Source organism: Temnothorax longispinosus, chromosome 1 (assembly GCF_030848805.1).
Source record: "Temnothorax longispinosus isolate EJ_2023e chromosome 1, Tlon_JGU_v1, whole genome shotgun sequence".
NCBI lineage: Eukaryota > Metazoa > Arthropoda > Insecta > Hymenoptera > Formicidae > Temnothorax > Temnothorax longispinosus.
In genome coordinates this window covers 7436516-7459956 of record NC_092358.1, presented here as the reverse complement: position 1 = coordinate 7459956, position 23441 = coordinate 7436516, and the positions used below count along the sequence as shown (strand labels likewise).

Sequence of the window (23441 nt, the reverse complement as noted above, 5' to 3'; positions counted from 1 at the left end):
TTATATTGTACCGAGGAATATATACTGAAACAAGAATGAGAGTCCAATTAAACGTGAGTGAGTGCAACAGTATCGAGTAAACGAAGAATAAATCCAAGGAGCGTCGTGTCATTTGTACTTAATTATTCCACCGATACGGACCAGGCTGCACGGCCGAGCCTCATCAGAAATTCCACCGTGTTTCTTTCTTTCTATTTCCATTGGCACCGTTGAACCGTCGTGCGAATCCTCGGAACGGCGTTTTCTTTTTTCCTTGCACTTCGACGAAGTAAATCGAAAAAATTAATTTCGACATTCGGAAACCGCGGAAATTTTTATTTGTGGATACTCGATGGTCTTCTTTTCCTTGTTGCGACGGACAACAAAATTATCGCCAAAAATATTTTTACCAAGATATACGGATGATACCAAAGTACGACATAGTATCAATATTTTATGAAAGTATAAGGTGTACTTTTACGATATCTGCTTTTTGATTGATGACTACCCCATTGTCTCGGGTATCGAAATCGTTATCAAAGATGCCAGGTTATTTCGGTATATTCGAGACAATCGGGCACTCATCAATCAAAAAGCAGATATCGTAAAAGTGAAAGCGTTTCAGTTTTCATGAAAAGCTGCGAATTTTTTCGTTCACGCGAGTCATTGTTGCACGTGTATCGCAGATATGCCAATATATTAAGTCGCGTTTATCGATAGCCTTTTTGTTTCTGTTTTGGATTTTTCTAGGGATATACATACATACATACACAAAGCTCATCAGGAGCGATTTTGCGAAAAATGGGCAAAAAATTATAAGAGGTTTATTTTAAGAAACTGGGAATTTTTAGGCTTCGAAAGCAGTGCTACGTTAGATTCATAATTCTTGGAAATATTTTCAAATCTGTTTTATATTTCTATCTATTTATTTAAGTAAATAATAAATTAAAAAGTTATATCTTTTTTCAGAATTACTTAAGATTAATTATAAAAATGTTAAAGACCGGTAAATATTAGCATATTTAATAGTTATAAAATTATTAAAATTTTCTACAAGTAAAATTATAAAATTATTCCAAAACCTACAGCTACACTTTTTATTGTTAAATTTTATTGTTTAATATTTTTATCGTAACGTTCTATTTAACGAATTAATTATTTAAATAATTGTTTTATTTCAATTTTACTTATTTCTTTAAACGGTATCAAAATATTTTTCGAATAAAAAGTCTAAAAAATGATATAAGAAATGTTTTCAAAAAGAAAATCATTCCATTTTATTTCACGAGACCGAATTTCTTTCGATTCACCCATGTTTTCCCCTACTGGGAAGAAAACACGGAGGAGCCGTGCACGTCCTTTTTTATCCTTACGTAAGACGAGACGACACTACGAGAGAACGATTCTCTCTCACGCGCGTACTTATCCCAAGAGAGTCTCGACTCAAGATTTTATTTCGATTCGCACAAGAGAAATCGAGATATCCGTACATTATTTCTTGGCGAGCCGAACCAATGCTCAATGCGACGCTGCTGTTGGTCCGAAATCGATAATAAAGAAAAGCTGACGAACCACGATTTTCTTTACCTGTCTGTACTATAGGCCTGTAACGTGTATATGCAGCGAAGTATAAGGGAATAATAAAAAAAGAAAAGCAGAAGCAAAACAACAAGGATACACACTTTTTATATGCATGATTTATAAATTTTTATTTTTAATATTAAAGGAGATATATATACCACATGTTGTATGTGTGAATGAATTATTGGTTATTTAAATTGATGTTTTAAAATATCGGACCTGGGTTTCCTATTTTTGTGTAAATACTTCCCTTTGCAGCATATTTTACGTTCTGCCTCAATAGCGACAACATATTTTTAATTTATTGACGAGCAATTACCATTTAAACAAACTCAAAAACTTTGAATAAACGATATGAAATTTAACAGTATGTAAATATGAAATGACTAAAAGCACAAAATATTTTCAGAAACATAAAATTATCAGACATTATAAATATGCAACAGATTTAAAAATATTAAATTTGTAAATATATTTGAAAAAACCAAAGTCTCTAAACATTTTTATGCATAATAAAAAATGCACAAATTAAAATTACATTATTGTTATTACTTTATCATTACCATTCCACGTTATTCATTTTTTGCTCTTTCCGAAAAATTCGACGTTCGCCGCGGTTATCAAACGTGTATACGTCATACGATGCTAATTTCGTACGATCACATTTGTCAAGTCGCGATGTCTCGATCACGTCGTCAACGTCGGAAACGCGACTCCTGGGTCCCGAGACGCTCGAAATTCCGTAAAATCGTTTAATTCCCACAAATGGCCAGTGCGCTGAAGGCATGGCTGCGTACGAGACTGGGTGCGATCATGGATCTCACGCCGGAGACGTTCGGTCGTTACACGAGAGACGGCACCCTGCTGGCCCAGATCCTGCACAGCTACGACATAATCACTAGCAATCAATTAAGCACCATCCTTCGTACGCGAGATCCCGCCTTGTCCAGGGTGAACCTGAGGACCCTGCGAATCTGGCTGAAGCTCATTAACGTCACGCTGAGCGACGAGTGCATCGAGGAGATCTCTAAAGTATCACTTGAAGAAGAAGCAGCACAATAGATAGCTTTAAAAAATAAAACTGGCTATAAGGATTCTAGGGAAAAAAATAAAAAACGCATTAAAATTTTTTTTAATTAGTTTCGAGTTTTTTAAAGTGAACATTATTATTTGAAAAAACTGCAGATATCGCTGATCTCGAAATAAATATTTTTATTAATTTATAGACATATATTTCTATATCAATTTTTATTAATTTATTTATTTCTTTATAAAAATGCTAGACACTATGTTGTAAGGTGACTTTTACGAACGACGCTTTAGGGTAAAGGCGCTGCGTCTCTCCAGCTCTTCTACAAGGTTTACTTGAGCCTCGAGGGTAAGGACCGACTGCATTTCATCGCTCTTCAGAAAGAGCGGAAGTACATGCCCAGTAGATTCAATGTCTCCATTGTGTCCGAGGATCCAGTCCCATACGTCCCACCCGAGGACCCTCTCTCGACACCGTTAATTGAGGCAGCCGATACCGTTCACTGGCACAGAAATAAGTTTTGGGCGATCACGGAAGCCTGCAGACGAGAACGCGAGCGATTCGAGGCCCTCATGGAATATCCTGCGATACAGCCGATCGAGCATTTTGTCCCGGAAGAGTTGCCGGACAAGAAGCAGGAGGTGAGCGAAAGACTGGACGAATTCACTCGCAAGCATCCGGCTCGCAAGACGAAGAAGAGATACCAAGTGGTCGAGTGTTGCCCCTCGAAGAGATCTTTGGACGTGTCCCACGAGGTCGAGGATCCCGCAGCTGCCGCGGATTATATCGATTTCTTGAAGAAGCGCAGCGAAAAAGCGGCTAAATCTCACGAGTTAAAGCTGAAGACGCAAACAACCATGATGGCGGAGGCTTGGGAACAATTGCTGAGGAAACAGGACAGATCCTTCGACGAGGCTCTCGGCAGACGAGTGTTGGATCAGTCGCGCTACGAGAAACAAATGTTGAGGAAGCTGTGCGAGGTGCGAGACTTGAGAAATAGAATCGTGGAGAATCGTAGGATGGTTGATGAGATGTTGTTGAAGGCTAGAGAGAGCGAGCAGCGATTGAGGGAAGATCGTCATCAAGAAACAATAAAGGAAGAGAGAGAGGACGTGGAAATGGAGGCCTGCAGAATGCGCGAGCTTCGACGGAGAATTCGCGAGGAAAAAGTGAGTGGGTGACAATATTTTATCATGCCCTAAGACAAAATCTCTTTTGCTAAGAATGGAAAGAAAAATATAAGCCGTGGTTACACGAAATACTTATAAAATCTAACTAATATAAATTAAATGAAAACAAACAGGATAAAGAATAGAATAGTACTTGAATTTAAAAATTTAAGAAAGCAAAAAGGTTAGAAAAAATTAGAATACAAAATCAAAAGACGACATTATACATATATACAAAAGTTAAATATTTTGAACATTGAAAAAATATTTATATATGTATATATTGAATGTAAAAAACGCAGAAATAAGAGAGGTATAGTAATTTTAATTATTAAAAAATTGTTTTTTTTATATGGAAGATACAAATGTAAAATGTTTACACTTTAAAGGTGCGCGGGATGAAAGAGAAACATCAAGACATCTGTTCAGAGATTATAAATGATTTCGCGGACATCGCAGTAAAAATTGCTGATTGTCGTCAGGCGAATGGTAATCATATCCCAAATTTCGCTTGGAACGAATGCAGAATGTCGTTTTTGAAAAATCAACCGATATTTAAACTTATGGATCATTTTAATAATATCGAAGAAAAAGAAGATGTAGAAGAAATGAAAAACGAAGAAAAAATGAAAATGAATGAAGACGATAATGTGATAGATATGGAGAATGGTACAAGAAGAAGTAGCGAAGAAAAAAAAATTGAAAAAGAATTGAAAGCTGAAAAAAAGCAGAAATTAGTTCAGCCGGAATTGGAACGTCAGCGATCTCTGGCTGATGCAGACTTTGAGAGTTATCAGGACCTAGCTTCGCCCTGGGATCAATTCGTACCAAAAAGAGAAGAGGAAGCTGAAGAAGTTTACAGACTAGGTTGCGTTGTGCTTGGTTACATCGTTCATCGCTTGTTGGAGATCTTATATCCTTATCCGGCCGAAATTGTGGGTTGTCCAGTGCCTAGAGTTAAGGTCGCGGCCATTATCTTGGGCATAACAAATGTAACCTTGCACGAACAGCTGCGAGAGTTGTTGGAAAACACCGGAATTCGTTTGCTGACGATGGAAGATGCGATCAATCATTGTCTGGAGAGGTACAAGCGGGAAATGGTTGACGTGGAGTACATCGATCTGAACATCAGCTCAGCGACGAAAGGCATCAAGAGATTGGAAGCTAAAAACAAGACGGACGACTCGAGGGAGCGTCACCCGAAGAAGATCGAACGATCAGCAAAATTAGCAACGCCCCAGCAGAGCGTAGCCGAGGAGAAACAAACGCAAACACCTAGACAGATACCCTATGACGATATGGACCCGATTTTAAGTGACACTGCGTATATAGGTAGAGGAATTTGAGAATATAAATTCAAGTCAATTAATAATAATCAAATTTTTGTTATCAGATCAAGCCCGAAGTCACGGTTTATAATTAATGATCTCTCACTTTCATAACATCAAATAACATATACAAATATCATACAGTTCATTAAAGATAAAATAGTACTGTATCTAGACAATTAGTTCTTTTTTAATGAATATTGAAATTTGAAAAATCTAAGCCGAGAATAATTTATTGTTAATCGCAGAATAACAACTAATGCTATCTACGATGTTTAGGCAAATGGACTTACGAGTTTCTCACCTTGGGTCAACCGATTTCGAACGAGTTAAATACGAAGATATTGATTGAGTACCTAAAAGGAATCGGAAACGTTGAGGGATGGGTATTAATAAATTATCCTAATACGTATGAGCAAATGGCGATGTTGGAGAAAGCGTTGACAGGACGCGAACTACCTCCCGATCCCGTCAATCTTACTAATGTCAACATCGAGGACATCGATTCTTCATTTCCCAGGATTGTGTTCGACGGTGATGAGATCGACACATTTGCGATATGCAGGCGCGTTCGATCATTTCATGTCAAAATTAATTTATGGCTTCATAAATATTAATATATTGATTCGGAGGAGATATTTAATATTACTAACTTTATTAATATATTCAGATTCATTTATTGTTCACAGTTTTTATAATAGTGCGTTGAAGCGTCAATTCGATTTCGCTCTCTGTCTTGAATCTTGAATTAAACTGATTTAATTATTTATTAATTGTTATGTAATATGGATTTTCTAAAAGTTAATGTAATTTTAATAGGCAGTCCAGATTATTGCCGAACCCAATTTCAAGAGCAAAAGATTATACTACTCTTTCCCCGACGTTCATGACAATTTATATCAAGACAATGCCGAAACCAAAGACAATAGACAGCCAAGAACAACCTTGTATACCTTTACCCGACGATGCTACCCCGATGGACGAATATTACGCTAATCAAAATATTGCATATGGATTTTTTTACAATGTTCTCGATCTTCCAACCTTGAAACAATTGGCCGAACTTATCACGGATCATTTTCACAAAAAGAAATCTTTGGAACTCTCCGAAAAGATATATCACGATGAGCAAAAATCTCTTATTGATACGAAGGTGGCTGTTATCAAGCGTTTAATACCGAAATCTAAATGGAAACTCTCAGAACACGAAGAGAAGAGAGACATTGAAGCTGAAAGCCGTGAATTACAATTGGAAGCTCAAACGCAGCTAGCAGATGGTTATGTCAGACCTGGGGAAGGCAGCTGGCAATGGTTAGACCTCTTCCAGCCTCCAGCTTTACTCGAAATTTTGGCTACACTTTGGGAGAGCGTTGAACATGCCTACATTGAGAATTTAAAAGAGATTCTTTTCTTAAAGAGAATGCACACATCGGCTGTTCTACCCTACAAGAACTTTGTTCTCAGTAATTTGATGAGGTTCGTTGATCGACCCGACAAGCGGCAGATCTTACTGCAAGACTTTCATCGCGCCTTTAATGAAATTGATGAGGATCTTAGGGAAGATTTGGACATGAAATGCGAGTTGCATTGCCGAGTAAGTTAAAACACATAGAAGTTTTATAAATAAAAGAAAGATATATTATTAAAGGATAATTTGTTATTCTTAATAAATCAATTGCCAGTACTTTTTCATCACCACTAAAATCTAATATAAATTAAATAGAAAATGATAATATAGTGGAAAAGTGAGGAAAAAGAGAGGCTTTGCTATTAAATCAGTTAATCCCAATTTAACTTTAATATGCGATTTTCTTATTTTGATAATATATACACCATTATATATACATATATTAATCTTTTCGTTATTGAGAATCTTAAAACTATCGTGTTAGGTCGACAGCTTTCGAACAGAATTGTGGGAACTGTGCGATGCGCGAAAACACGAGGCTGAAGAAGAGAGAAGACGCACGCTGCGTAATGAGTGGACCTTGATGGGAGCCGTGGTCCTCGTTAACGTGTACATCGGAATCCTGCAAACCGAAGTTGACAGATTTGTCGACACTATGCAGCTTCTTCAGGATTATTACACCTCCATGTCGCAGAAGCCACTGCAGGAATCGCGGTTCTCCAAAATCGTTCTTGACAACGTCGAATTGGAGGACGTTCTTCAGGAAACCTCATTGGTTAAAAATAAAGAGCGAACGGCGTCCAAGACGAAGGCTGAACCGACCGAGGCTTCCGCTCGAGTCATAAATAAGAGTCAGTTCAAGACCGAGATTGAAATTTTGCTAATGGACGTATCGAAAAGCTTTGATCCTGACCAGAGCATCGTTTACAATATTATCGAGGATAATGTTCGACAAGTGCGAGATATCGCGGATTCCATCTCGTCCATGATATTGGAGACGTTGAGGAAGGAGGAGAAAGCCGCGATTCCAAAAACCGAAATTAAAGGCAAAAGAAACGCTGCGCCAGATTCGACGTTCGCCAAACTAGCGAGAAGGTATCGTGATCTAGTTGAAGAATGGCGGTACGCCGTTTTGTTCGAGATCGGTCGTATGCATCAGAGATTGGATGTGCTGAATGCGGCTGCTCGATCAGACATGACCTTTTTTCTGGATACCATGAGGCAGACCTTCCATCGCATTCACGATTATATCGTCGAAAGGTTGACTCAAAAAATTACTTGTCGCATTAATCTTTTATTTATTAAATTAACAAGACTACAAGATATAATGAGAATGCAGTAGTTTGCTTTCGTGGAAACATTTGATATAAAAAATGTTAAATTGTTTTATTAAGATTTGTTATTTGCTTATATAATTTTTTAAAATTTGATAACTTTGCATTAATGTTTTATTTTCGTTGCAGATAGTAGAATAATTTAATTCGTTTTTTTTTTACATTTTGAATGAAAAGCAACTCTTGCGATTAATCCTTTTAGTAAAACATCATAAAAGCTTTCTATGAATTTTAAACGGCAATATTATCTGAATTTTAAAATGACTACTTATAGGTTTTATTATTTCTAATTAATATTAGTTGATGTTAAATAATCATTCTTTAGATTGTTGTATGTTATATGTCTAATTTCTATAAAGAGTGATTATTTAATATTTTAAGATACAAACGCGAGATCGAGAGCATCAGCGAAATGGCGAATGTTTTTTGCTTCGCTATCGAGGAAAAGAGACCGATTCAGCAGGAACTATTATTAGACGGCGATCAATTCGTCGTAAGACCGAACGTTCTAATGTTTCCCGAAGATCACGGACGATTCGCCGCCCCGATCAGGGAAGCGCCTTCGCCTCTGCGATTCCGAATCGTTCAACTCGGCCGATTAATAGACATTTTTCGACGAATCGCCCCGCGCGGACTCGTGAGCGAACGCGTCCTGGTTTACGTCCTCCAGGACCTGGTATCCTGCGGGGAGGAAGACTGTTATCCACCCTTCGTGCCGTGCGCCTGGCGACAATTGCGACCTCCGGATATCGAGATCCTGATCGAACGACTGTTCGGTGCCGCTGAGTATATCGAGTGGCGAGAATTCGTCTTGTACGCGATGGATCTGCCTGTGCCGTCGCATCAGGAGATACTGACAGCCCGAGCAGCCTTCAGGGTGCAGGACCCCGAGTCAAGAGAGACGGTCACACGCGAGCAGTTCCGTTCGACACCCTTGTGGTTTCTCGAAATGTCCACCTTGCACGAGAGTTTCTCGAACGAGAGACTTGATCACAGCGATTCCGATACGATAAAGAATATAATACTGCGCGAGGAAGCACAATTAGGCGAGAATGTTTCAAGTTTGGGGAGCGACTTCATAGAAAGGAGCGAGAACGATTCGGGGTATGTGGAAAACGCATTGAGAACAATGAAAATTTGTGGAGTGAAAAATTAAAAAGGATTGAATCTGCAATTTTAATTTGATTTAACGTTTATTTTCCGTTCGAACAATTTTTTATTTGATTAATCACTTTCGATAATCCGTTCTGTCAAATGTTTCCGATTAAAATTTTCCAAACAATGTTTTTTCTATAAATCCTCACGCTTCTCTTTTTCAATCAATTTTTCGTGAATTGTTTTAACAGCGCAATACTGAGGCTGATGTTGGCAAAGGAACTTCTCTATCGGATGTATCTGGTAAATCAAAACTCGGTTCATTATACCGCCATGCTATTGGCTTTCTGCAAGGATGAGAATCCTAGCGAAGGTTTGGGAAAAGCGTTCACCCTTGCCATGGGAGCTAGAGTTTGCACTGATATAGTAGAAGGTGAAAGATACGTCGAGAAGCTTGTTGAGCAGAAGCGCCGTATTAAGGAGCTGAAATTGAGCCGAGATTATCTTCGAGTGGAAGCATACGAAGTACGTTGAAACTTACGCTAATACTGATTCACGCAATCGCCATCATTTAGCATTGACTTGTTGCGTTCGTATGATTAAATAATAGATAAAAGATATAAGACGAGAGAGAGAGAGAGAGAGAGAGAGAGAGAGAGAGGGAGGGAGGGAGGGAGAGAGAGAGAGGAAAAGGAAAAGAAAGAGATAAAATAATATAAATAATATAAATTTAATAATTAAAATAATATAAATAAGAGAAGAAGAAAGAAGAGACAATAATTTCTGATTAAAACTTTCATCAAAATTAAATAACATAGATACTTTTTCTTAAAAATAATGGGACTGACAGTTAAAAATATCACACTCATTTCAAATTAAAACAGAAAACTTGTAATATTTAAACAAATAATTTTAGGAAAAAGTATTTATAAGAAGTTATGTGCAAATTTAATATAAAAGTTTTTTTTAATTCACGGAAAAAATAATATTAATTCTTTTACGAAAAATAGCGACATATTGGGTTCCAGGTAGCGCGAGAAATTGTGAATTATATAATAAATAAAACGGCAGAGATTGTCACCGTGCTCGAAAGATTCCGCGATCGTGACTTACATCGGAAACGTCGGATAATGATTCAGCAGCTAAACGGACGGGGCGAGATAGATCCGTCTGAACTCTTGCCACCGGAAGTGATAGCGGAACACTTAGTTGTGGAAGATCCGTCGGCAGTCAGTGACGAATACGAATACGAGCAGTCTCTCGTGTCAACCGAAGATGGAACGCTCGAAGATCACGATGGGGTTCAGCAGGATGAAAGGGTGATCTTCTGGCTGCCGCGGAATGTTTGTCTGGTAAATCCTCTCGTTTGCTCTCGCAAGTAATTATAATTAAATATATTTTTTCTTTAAAATAAAAAATAGATTTTTCATCGGAAGGCTAAATTTTATTCTGAACGTTGTGGAGTAGAATTTAAGTTGGAAATAAGTGAATATTAGGAATAACGGAATTTTAGTTGGAAAAGCGAATAGGGAGAACAGCAAGTCACAATGAAGTCAAAATGATGTCAAAATGGCTGCAAAATGATGATTTTTTGGTCAATTTACCATCATTTTGACGTCATTTTGATTTCATTGTGACTTTCTGTTCTCCCTGGCTGATGGTATATACGAGTCATATAAATTTTTAAAAACAAAAGGGAGATAAAAGGGTTAATAAAATAAGCTGGATGTACGCATTAAGAATGTATTATGAATTAGATAAACACAATGCCGTGACATATCTATCTAAAATTCTGATTTTTGTTGAATTTATTGGAATTAAACAATCTCGCTTACGTGGTCGATTCTTTTTCAGACGGTTCTGTCCACGTGCCTGCCGTGGCTTGCGTCACAAGCGGATCTCTTTCAAACCGGTCTAAGCCTTGGCGAAGGAATAGCGCGCGTGTATGACGAGTTGAGGGACGAGGAGCTGAACGACGAAGAAGACCTCGTTTTAGTTCACCGTCTGGTGAACCATGGCTTCATCCGCGAACTGCTCCGCGCTTCTTCAAAGTTTGCCTCGAGAAACATGGCAGATCTGCTCCGTAGCATCTTGAAGGACGAGGACAGCAGAACGACGTAATGAGGAAAGTTTGAGTTCTTAATATAAAAATACACGAAATAAAACATCAACGAAAAATAAGTGTGCATAAATATGAATATATAAATGGGATTTATAAACATAAATGAGATATATGAACATTCTTCCGGTCTTTTTAAACGGAGTATTTATTTTATAAATCGACTCGACAATTATCGTAAATATTTTTTTCGAGATTTCGCTTTGAAATAATTCATGTCGCGAATTACAGATCGTCTAAGACGATCGTGATTCACGAGTATTTGAATCATGCGTTCGCCTCGAGAACCAGATTTCTCGATCCGAGGAGGCTAGAGGGTGAAGGCATCCCCGCGAGGTCAAGTTTACCATAAGGGATCCTTTCCCGCCCTTTCGTGCGCGAGCAATCGGTCGGCGCCGTCAGGTGCCGCCACGCGGCCGGCGCGCTTGTCGGACGGGCCGCGGGGCGGCTCCGCCAATCAGCGCGCCGCGTTTCCGTCGGCGCCGCCGCGGAGCTCGCGGCCGCGCGACACAGTCTCGCGACGAGATGTCCTCCGCGGCGGAGCGGAGATTCCTGGAGCAGAGCTCCGTGCCCCCTCTCGCCCCGCTCCAAGACGAGCGATCGTCGTCGTCCGGCGTACGACGTTATCCGTGCACCGTCGTCGGCACGCCCGCCGCGACGCCCGCGATTCGCCGATGGGGCCCCTAGCCGCGCCGATAATTCGATAAGAACCGAAACGGAGAGAAAGGGAGAAGGGAAAGACCAGGCGCGCCCGAATTAACGCGGCGGCCTCGGCCGTCCTCGCGACAAGGCCGGCTGTTGGAAGCTGCAGCACGAACAGGCACGACGCCGCCCGATCCGACGCGACGCGATCACGTGGGGCCCCTCCGTCTGTCCCTCCGCGACCGATCGTGTTTACACTTTCGTTCCGTTCATTCGGTTCGTTCGTCCGTTCCTTCGTATGACCTCGTATATGCGCGTCCGCGAGCGCCGAATTGACGAACAGTGCGACGCTGCGACGTCGGCGCGTTCATCTCGCGCGTTCGGGATGTGACGCCGTTTCGGTGCCGTTGTGGTGTTGCCCTTCGCCCCGCTCGCTCCGCTGCAATCCGGATGCTGCGTGTCCACATCGTGGAGGCAGGGAGACCGAGACGGTGACGCGGTCATCGGCGGATCGACGACGGTTCATCGCGACTCGCGACAAAGGTAAGGCGTTCACGGTGTTGTGTCGACGTGTTATTGTTTATGTCCGGCGGTGGGTTACGTCAGGCTGACAGCTCACGTGACAGCTGATGGCGAGAGATTACCGCAGCTGAAGAGACAGAGACAGAGGGTGTGAGAGAGAGGGAAGGGCTCGGAGAGACCTATTTTTCGTCGAAGCGAAATGTCAAGTTCCGCTTATGTCAGATTTAATTTAAACGATCCATAATTCGCATTAGATAAAATTCTATTTATTAGTTGCCGTATATATTTTGACATATATTTTTTATGTATGTATTCTGATGATAAATGTTTACGAATATATACAAGATGATAAATAATTATGGTAATAACAGATGTTTTTATATATATGCTCTGTGTATGTATTTTAATTTAATATTAAAATCGTATTTTAATATTAAACAATATGTAGACAAATATGTACACGATAATAAATAAGAGACTCGAAACCTATTTTTCGTCGAAGCGAAATGTCAAGTTCCACTTATGTCAGATTTATTTCAGACACTATTCGCGTCAGATAGAATTCTATTTATTAGATGTCGTTTATATCTTGATATATATTTTTATCCATGTATTTCTGATAATAAATATTTATCAATATATATACGATAATAAATATAGTAATTTAACAGATATTTTTTGACATTTTCTGTATATTTTAATATGTACATATATTTTTTACTTCAATGTTAAATTTGTTAAAGTAATTATATACATAATTATATTAAACTATATTATATACATATAAATATGTACAGATGATAATAAATAATTTTGATAATTTAATAAATATGTTTTATATGCGTATACGCTGCAAATATTTTTTGTATTTAGATATTAGAATAGAATTCTATCCTTGAATTCTGATGATGCGAATTGTAGTCTGAAGTGGACTTAATATACGGATGGTATTAAGCCAATTTTAAATATGCAATTTTTTTAACAGAACTTACACGAAGAAAAATTATATAGGACGAAGCATATAATTGCGATGAGAGGAATATGTCTCAATTATTTCATTTTTAGATATTAATCGGCCAATTTTAGCTTGCGTGCACAGTGATAACCAATTGAGATATATTATCTCTCTCTCTTTTTCTCTCTCTCTGTCTCTTCCTCTCTTTTGTGAAGATTTTAAAATGGTATTAAACGCTCGCGTGCACTCTTAGCCGTACCGTGTTATTTCTCGGATTATGATACTTAATACGGCGAAATTACACGATTCATTTCGTATAACGGGGACGCATAACGCGAAACTACGTATAGTCCGCGCATTTTGCATTAATGCGCAGCGCGCGGGCCAAATGAAATTGCAGGAATAAGTTCGCGAATACGCTACAATTCGTCGCTTATTAAACCTCGTGGAGCACCGCCCTGAAATTACGAGATTGTAATTTGGCACGTTTTCCCACAAATTTGCGTCCGGACACGATTACTTTTCCCATGTCAAACTCAAACTTGGTACATTTATGTTATAAACGCGGAAAACGTAATATTGTAGTCTCAATGAAGTGCATTTTGTAATCTGTTAATTTCGAATTTATACACGATCGATTTTAACGAGCACAAGCTGCGCGGTGGGATTAATATTGCAATAGTCAATCTGTTATTACATATATTAATATTATTACAATAGTTATTTTACGCGGTGATAAACTGAAATGCTGTTTAATTTGAAATTATACAATATGAATATAATACAAACAGCAATTCATCCCGCTATTTTAAGGGAGATATCACTATTTTCTTAATTTAAAAGTTGTAAAATAATTTTAAAAAATTCTTCTTTAAAGCAAAGAATATTTCTTATTTTCTTGAGATAATTTTTTAAAAACTTTCTCTTATAAGCTTTAGGGATAAATAAACTGTCGATTCAAAGTTCGTACATTGAATGTTGATTAAAATAAAAACTTCTCTTCTTAAGAAAATGATATTCAGGATTAAATTGCAAATTAACTTTATCAAACTGTGAAAACTTTATCAATTGCGAATTACTGCAACGAATGGAGATAACCAAAGGAAAGCTTAACACAGTCAAATAATTCTTTAATAAAAGCGGCGTTCGAATTTTTAAGTCACGCGGCAGTAAAAAGTTTGAAATTGGTACTTATATCAGTTTTCAATTTTTTTTCTTAAACTCGAGGGATAAACTAAAAGGTTTAAAATTTCTAAACTAAAAAGTTAAAAGGTTGTATTCCGATTCTTGTTTAAGATAAAAAATTATAATTATTTCAAGAAAAAACTGTTCAAGATGAAGCTGCAAATTGACACGTAACATAGAATATCTAAAAATGATCGGGAATTTAATTGCGAGTTGTTGCAATGAGAGAAAATCGCTGTAATATAAATGTAATGAATGGAAAGCTTAACGGAGTCATATAACTCTTGATGATAGCGACAATTTGAATTTTTAACAGCCACGCGGGATCTATCGGTCGCATAAAATCTGAAATTCGAGACAAAATCACCGTGATGCTATTGTGCAAAAAAAACAATGCAGAAACCCCTACGTTGCACGATGACCTAAATGCGCGGCAGTACGCTTTTAATCCGCGGAGACGAAGCGTGCGCATCGATAAAGGCGCGGGGGACAGAACGGGGACGAATAGCGCGTTCTGCACCTTTTTTCTTCCTCGCAAAAAAATACTTCTTGCTTCATCGCTGAGAGAGAGTGGAGGTTTTTACCCTCCTTATTCATCTCGCGAGTAGTCTCTCCCTTGTTTATTTGAGAGAGAGAGAGAGACTCGAAATAATGTCCGGAAAGCGTGCGAAACTTTGCTCCTCTGCGGAAGCGCTCAACGAGAAAGTTTAAGCATATATAAAACACAAACTCTTACACGAGACAAATATGTACTTTTTATTAAGAAAATATTTTTTCTAGCTTAAAAGCAGAAAATTATAACGATAAATATCTTTTCTCTCCGCTTTTATAGCACAACAAAATTCCCATTTGCTTGCGCGCGTTTATGGGATTTATAAAAGTTGATCTAAATCTCTATATGATAAATTTCTAATTTTATTGTACACATTTACTATATATATCTCTTCTTTTCTCTCATCTGATTATTTATGGGATCAACGGAAAATAATCAGCCGGTCGATAGATAAATGATTAGAGATAATCATGCGCGTTGGACTTGATATTCGACCATAACGGTGAACAAAGCGTGAAAATGACCGGCACGTGTGCCTATAACGCGTGCGTGCGTATCAAACGCAACGCCGCGTGCTTTTTGTATAAAACGAGATGAGTTCTCCGTACGCTAATGGGGCGCTGTAAATTTCGGCGATTATAACGTCGGGGCAAGTGCGAGCGTTGCCATTGTGTGCGATTCGATATACATTATAACAAATTCGATTCTCTCTGTGTCAGGCCGGCTGGTGGCAATTCGAATTTTGCAGCAAATTGTACTTTATTATGCTACGAGTCATTAGTTACATCCTACGTGCAGTGGTAATTAATGCCGGGCGTTTCGATTGTGGCTTTCGCTTGGCGCGCAAACAGAGAATTTCGATAAATTCCGAACGCGCAACACTGTCGCGCGAGCGAAATGAATATTTTGTAATTTTATGTTTCTTATACAAAATTTTGTATTAAGGATCGTGCCGATAACACCTGGGAAATTAAATATAAATTGAAATTTAGTGGAAACAATTGAAAATTTAATTAAAATTATTTTTGTCGTATTTCTTACATTTTTTCCGATATACTATTTTCGTAATCCATCGTGTTTCGATATTTTTAAAGATATAGAAATAAAAGAGAAATGTATAAAAAATAGAGAGCTTTTTCATGCTGCGGTGTATTTTTATATATACATATATTCGTGTTTACTCGACTCATATTAATATGTGGCTTCGTTTGAAAGTTTAATTTGTTTTGCGTGGGTGGTTGTTTTCGCAAATAACTTTCGCGATTATCGGCGTTTCATTAAGTACATTTTGTATCACCGAGCTTTTTCTGGATGGGAGCGAATTGAAGTACTGCCGTACATTCCATTGGCGATATAATTAAATAATAGTTAGATTGTTCGTGTACGCGATCGTTAAGTGTCTCCTACCGGAACAATGACGAGCGATCGCTTTCGTGACAAGCGACCGTGACACAACGTCCAGAGTAACGTCACGGTTATGGCCGTCGGTCGCTCGTAATGTATTGAAATCGCCGGTAAGATTATCGAAACGACTATCGTTACCGGGCACGTGGCTGTGATTAATTGTTTGTCTCTCGCGGCTCGATTATACATATACATGAAAGCTGTCCGTTCGAATCGAACGGGACTATGTTTGCGCCGCGTTTGGTATTGTGCACGTCCGAGCGCTTCCCCGATGTTCCATCGATCCCTTCGATTATTCCAGGGATATAATACAATTACCGGGCTGGTTCTCGACTCCGATACGACCGCGAATCGTATAATATACGATACTCGTCCGTTACCTAGTGGTCCTAGTATATTGCGGATCATTGTGCGACATGGTAATCGCATCTATGTGTAAACCGGTTTGTACAATCACATCTCTTTCGCTCTTTCTGCAGCTTCCACACAATTTTTTTTTTAATATTATTTTTATACACCCGATACGACTGCAACATTGAATTTCACCGCGCGGTTCAAGTAACATGGAAATGCATTGGAAGCTTGAATTTCCTGCGTTTTCCAGAGCGTAACCAAAATTTTTCAGACTTGTAAGAAAATGTCGATATGTAATTACCGTATGACGATATCGTGATTAGTCGTATCTATCGCACATTTATTACATTAACTATTTATTTCTGCACATTTTCGTTGTGTCTGTGTTCAGTTATATTTATCCGTTATTTTTGAAATATTTACTTTAAAAATATATTTTATTTATATTTTTCTAATGAAATATATGCGACATACGAGTAATAAAACATATTTTAACAAAATATGATACGCGTTATTTTTTCTCTGAATATTATACAATTTTAGAGGAAATATTACTATCACTGAAAAAAGGTTTTGGTTATAATAACTGCAAGGCTTGGTGAAATAGTTTCAACTAAAGAGTTTAGTTGAACACATTTTTGTTTATGACAAAATATTTGGTTAATGTTAACCAAATTTGTTAACATTAACCAAATTATTGCAAAGAATATAGAATTCAGTCGAGAAAATTACTCGACTTTAAGTACTAATACGTATATCATGCATGTAATACGTAAAGTTGTCCGGAATATTTTATAACAGTATCCTCGTGAGAATTCATGTTTTTAACTAATTAATTGCTTGTTGACCTTATTTACAAGAGTGTTATCAGTATCGTATTATTTTATTCACGCAGACTTGGCTTCCCTAGTGTATCGTACGACAAACTTCACCCTCAAAATGATCTTTTAACTACTTTTTTAATGAATTATATATGTACATGTTATGAGAACATATATTGATTAATATACGACATAAATAATCTATAAAATAGTTATAAATATTTGAACACAAAATCTTTCTATATATTTAGATATTAATTATCTAAAAGTTATATATGTATACATACATATATATATATATAAACTATATATATAATGAAGAATAATTAATGTTAATTCCAGAGTAATATAAAGTAGTCTATAATATTATTAACTTATATGTAAAGTAGTCTATAGTATTATTAACTTACGGGAGCAATTAAATCAGTTTGGTATCTTTTTCTCGCGACTGTTTCTTTTGCGATGTAAAACGCCGCGTTGGCAAAGTGGATCAATATTGTTTTCTTGTTTCCGTTGTCGACAGCGAACTCACTTCCGTGGCTGCTTCACCGTAATTTAATCAGGGATGCAATTCCGTCGAAGAGAACCGAGACAGACAAGGAAAGTTTGCCTCGACGGAGAATTACTTAATTATGGAACGGAACCGAGCCCCTCTCCCCCCATTTCCCCTCCCCCCCTCCACCCTTCCGGATAGCCTGTCTATCTTTCCTTGTCGCTTATTAAGTATGCGCAAGAAATCTCGCCGAATCATTTGCTAACGACGGTCGCTCTCGCGACCGAAAGCTATCGCGGCGCGGCGCGGCGTATAGTTCGCGCGAGCATGACAAGGATAGATGCTGCGATTCGTCGCTGTTATTCCGCGCAGATGTAGCACTTGACACTTTATCGCTTTAGTATAATTGATGCCATAACTCTGGCGAGAGCCATTACGACGTCACGATTGAGGGAGCTGTGTCATGTTCTTGCGAATGGTGAATTAATCTCGCGGATAACACTAGCCGACGACAAGGTTTTCACGGCGAAGAGGATTATAATAACTGACTTCTACAATCGTGAGAGAGATTCAGGAAATAAGATTTGATTACCGCGTAAGAAATTTCGCTCATTTCTTTTTATTTCTTTAATGCACGGTCAAGGATTTTATGTAAAATAAAAAAATAGTAATACATAAAATGTAAAAATGCTACAAAAACGAATAAAAAATATAATTAATTATGTTATAATTATTACATCATGTTATATCGATAAAGTATGTCAAGAGAACAAGTAATTTTTTTATTGGAAAGCTTTTTTCAAGTTCCTTCAATTTTCTCTCGCAAAAGACCTCAAGCCTTGACCTCGAGGCTTTTCCAACTTTTATTCTCTGCCACCGACAAGGGATTCGAGAGTTCTTTCATTCAATCACGGTTGACTTTGCCGGCACACGTTTGGCTGCCTTCACGTACAATCGATACTTATATGGAGGAGCTTTTCTCCTTTAGCGATTTCAATTTTGGTCGACGGTACCCTCCTCGGCTGCTGTCGTTCCCTCAGGCTATACGAACGTTTAAATATGTAAAGAGGAAGCGGTACATTGTTAGGAACACGTTCGGCTCGCCTTCATCGAACCGCTGTAAGCTTATATCGGATCACATCGGTTTCGAAACGTAAACGAAATTTATCCTTCAACTAAGTCTGGATATTTGTGTGACAGACACACTTTTCGTCTCGTATTGTTCAATTTTGTTGATTCAAACAAGGGCTTCAGCTAAATTTATTCAAGCGATTTAAGGATTACACTAATATTTTTTACTTAACTTTTTACGCACGCGACAATTTGAATATTAATACATTCCTAAACACTAAAACTACCAAGAAATCAAAATGAAGTTTGACATTTTTAAAACATTTTAGTTTCTGAAATTTTCTCTGACTTTTATTGAAATTACACATAGACGATTAAATTTATTAATTCGATTTCTTTTTATCTCTTTTCTTTTCCAAGATTTCTTCGGTAGAAATGAATATAGAATAATCTCCGGTAGCTCTAGTGCATGTTAAAATCATTTATTTAAAGATCAAATTATTACGGAAATATCGTTTTTAACTTTACACGGAATATATTCAGATGATGGCGAGGTCTGGCTGGTAAATGGAATCTCCAATTCGGTATCCCCTTTCGGTAAAACACGATGGGACATTAACGAATAGGATATCCTTCGCTCGCTCGTGGAGTTTCGCACGATATAGAGATACTCCACGAAGCAAAGTGTATATATTGATCGCGAATGCAGTCTGTACGGCGGGCAGAAAGTAATTAGAAGTTTATTGCGCGACTGTTGTTGCGAAAAACTTCGCCACTCGTGAGAGCAAGAGAGATTACGTTGGGATTCTTCCGCTGTCGAGATTGCGTTTCCAACATTTCCCGTATTAGCGTTAACTTCTCTTTTTCTTGACGGCCTGGACGGTAGGTACTGCAGGACAGCTCAAAACTCCATCGATCCTTGAACTTATTCGACTATATACGTTGCCGCCTCCCGTGATGTCATTATGAGCTTATCGTGAATAGCTTTTTGAAAAAGGTACTAATCCATAAATGCCTGAACAGATTTTTACATCCTCAAAATAAAACGATACAACGGATAATACGCAACACGCGCGCAAGCCTGAGATAAATGGAAAAGCAAGATAGGTAATTAAGAATATTATCAATATATGAAATATATAAAGATATACATTTCGATATATTTATTTTTTATTTACGAACTCATATTATTTACAAAGTTGATTACAGAGGCGTATTACTGAAATAAACAATTAATATACAATTTCGAAATGAATACTGCATGGGTAATGAAATATATTCGACGTGCAAATATTGAAATTATGAAATAATACCGAAGTTAATAAAATAATTCCGTCTATTTCCGGGAGTATAATTTTATCTTCTTCATTATCCCGTAATTTTTATTTACCTCTGCATGTAATATAATCCACTGTGTATATAATCCATTGCCTTATTATCCTTGTGTTTTTTACGTAAAATTAAAAATTAAACACAAAGAGCGAGACCGTTGTCGACGAAAGCCCGAACACAAAGGCCGGTTTGCTCTGTCAAACATTGATAAAGTGGAAGATGAGAGCATACGGCGATTGAACGTTCTTCCGGGAAAATCGATATTGCGCCTCCAGCAGCAAAACGGGAAGATAATTAACATAGAAAATTCCATCCAATTTGCCGCGGTACTTCTCCACAAGTTCGTCAATATATTCTCGGCAAACTTGAGAGTTCACCGTTCTTCTTTCAGGAAGGACAGACAGGTAGTTTAGATGGAAGATTTAGATTGAGTGCGTGGGAAGTTTCGTTAGGGCCATTAACAGAAAATTACAAGAGATCTTGTTTAAAGTTGTTAATAAGGTAGCAATAAATAAGAGGCAGAAAATAAAAATTAATACAAGAACGTTAACATTTAGAGGATATCGATGAAAAGTTGCATTAAAATATGAGAGAAAGAAGTAGAAGAAACATTATTCTCTATCAAAAGATATATCTGCTGGCTCTCAATCATTTGTTTATGCGTTGTCTAAAGTTCTCTCGAAGGAACGAACGGCAACCGTGAAACGCTCTGTACGTGGACCATTAGGGAGGGAAAAGAGGCGCATTCCGCTTACTCGGTTGATGGATACGCAATACGTGTTCGGCATTACGAGAGACGAAACTCGCGAAAGTACTCGCGAAATATTACTTCGGCGGCGATGGCGAACATGCATAGTTTTCCGATAGAAACGTTCGTTTCGTCTGGTAATGTCCCCCGCGATGAAACCCCAGAATCGTCTTTATTTTAGGAATCGTTTCCCGACGTACGTTGAATTTTGCATGAGCACCTTCAAATTGTTTCCCGACATAAAGTCGTTATTTTAAAATATGTTAGTAGTCACCTATATTAAAAACTGCGATAATAATAACTTATCTTTTTCGCGTATTTTTGAAATGTTTGATGATATTAATTTTGTGAAACTCTTTTAAAAAGTCATTATTGGGTCGTAAAATAAAAATTTATTTGCTTTATTTTATTCGTATTATTTTATCATATTACTTCAAAAGCTTAAAAATGTTTTTCATTATTAATTAAACGTATAATTTATTTCGTCTATGCACTCGAAAATATATGTTATACATTCTCTTTGTTATTAAAAACAGTTTTTATTCCGACGCGGCAATTAAAAGAGAAAAGAAAATATTCATCCGCATCGGAAGCGCATATTTGGGAATGCAACGAAATCCGCTGACCCGTGTGGACACCACACATATACACAGAGATTATACAGGGAAGGGATCAGTTAACAATCTTTCGCTCATTTGTGCGGCGGTAAGCGCGACGGACGTTATTAGTTCCGGGCCGGAGGCGGAAATGCCGCCGAATTCCCCATTGTTCCGCCGTCGCAATTATCTGACCTCTCCACCCCTTTCCTCTCTTTCCGACCACCCTCTTCCGCCCCGTCGGTGCGACTGCTACACACATACACGCATATATGTCCTATATCAACCTGGCCCGGTAATTCATTACGAGTGTACCATTTAATTGTTATCCCGTTCGCCTAATTATCTAGCTATCGCGGCTGTCCTTTCCGTCCCAACCCTCTCCTCCCGAATCTGCGTTCGATCATTTCCGATAATTGGTCATCCAGGAAATAACGGGGCTTCTAGGAGGGTACTTTTTCCCTGGGGAAGAACAATTTCGCCTTGCAACTGGCCGCCAATACATATATCGTGTATATTGGCGCCTATAAATTTGCAGAAGTATACAAGTGCGAAAATATTGAACAATTTCAATTAGATCTTTAAATACATAACTTGGCGATTGCCTTGATATCTTAATATTATATTTAGCTGCATTAATTTTATATAACATAAAATTTATGTAAGCTAAAGTTTGTGTGGAAATAAAATTAATTCGACCGTGCGGTAAAATAAAGTTTGGCAATCGAAAGAAATTTATCTGATACTCACTTCTAATAAGTTAACATAAGTTAGAGGCAACGACGCGAGAAGAAAGTAGAACGCGATCTCTCGAAAGTTAGGGTTGAAGGACATTTTCCCAGCGAAGCGATATATTTTCCATCTTATATGTTCCACAACTCTACATCATGATATCATACGTATTTATGTGGAAGAGGCTACTCCATATTCTCTGAACACTTAGGTTCCTGTTTCTGTTGGTAACAATTAACAGTTAACTTAGATTTAGTGCCCACTGAACCACGTAACATCAGCTAGTGTTTATTACCGGTTTCAGACTACTTCGTAAAGCGTTACAATGAACGTGTTTACGTCGGTAAACCAAAAGTGCTCGTTATTAACAAAATACTTGTTCGTTGTATCACGACATAAATCAGTTGTACATTTCATCAGTACATTACTAGTACATTAATTAATTTTGTTCTAATATTCTCTTGGCTGTTATCTATCTTATACATATAATTACGTAGATATTAAATCTCACTATATTTTATAATTTAAAACAAATTTAATTTTTTATTTATATTTTATCTTAGATAATTTATTTTATCTAACTATTTTTGAATACTTCGACGCGACCGTTTTTAGGTGACTCTCGTTCTCCATCCGTTTATCGAATTGACATTTTCACTTTTATGGATTGCTTTGCATTTCGCAGCAGCATTATTTTTCCATTGTCTTTCAACACATCAGTCGCTATAGTTAGAGATGTAATATATAATGTAAATGCGCGAGCTGTATTTTGGATGGCATTCGGACTGACTGGGATTATAATTTCAAAAGGATTTCGCATTCCGCGGAGCAGAGATGACTCCGCGAAACGTGGAAAAGTGGCTAGCGCGCTGGGTTATCTCTTTTGCTGCATACACGAGAGTATAATCCCGCGCGCGCGCGCGCGCGCGAGTATCGCCTCGAATGTCCCTGATAACAATATAATTCCGGGCTGCTCTTCTCCCCGGGGAC

At 37.9% G+C, this 23441-nt stretch overlaps 1 protein-coding gene across 1 annotated transcript; it reads left to right on the top strand.

Annotated features, from left to right (window-relative positions):
* The first annotated feature begins 2888 nt into the window (after positions 1–2888).
* On the top strand, positions 2889–12451 carry LOC139816342 (sperm flagellar protein 2-like). Its single transcript, XM_071783812.1, has 9 exons — positions 2889–3759; positions 4149–5091; positions 5367–5698; positions 5911–6681; positions 6980–7755; positions 8211–8933; positions 9176–9449; positions 9953–10276; positions 10779–12451. Exons 1-9 carry the CDS (start codon positions 2986–2988, stop codon positions 11043–11045), a joined length of 5184 nt encoding a protein of 1727 aa, XP_071639913.1. The 5' UTR covers positions 2889–2985; the 3' UTR covers positions 11046–12451.
* Positions 12452–23441: the final 10990 nt, after the last annotated feature.

Excerpts from the sequence above, each read along its gene's own strand:
- LOC139816342 (XM_071783812.1), top strand. The coding sequence starts at position 2,986 with ATGCCCAGTAGATTCAATGTCTCCATTGTGTCCGAGGATCCAGTCCCA. Across the intron at positions 7,756-8,210 it reads CACGATTATATCGTCGAAAG|ATACAAACGCGAGATCGAGA; the intron begins GTTGACTCAAAA and ends TAATATTTTAAG. Across the intron at positions 8,934-9,175 it reads AGGAGCGAGAACGATTCGGG|CGCAATACTGAGGCTGATGT; the intron begins GTATGTGGAAAA and ends TTGTTTTAACAG.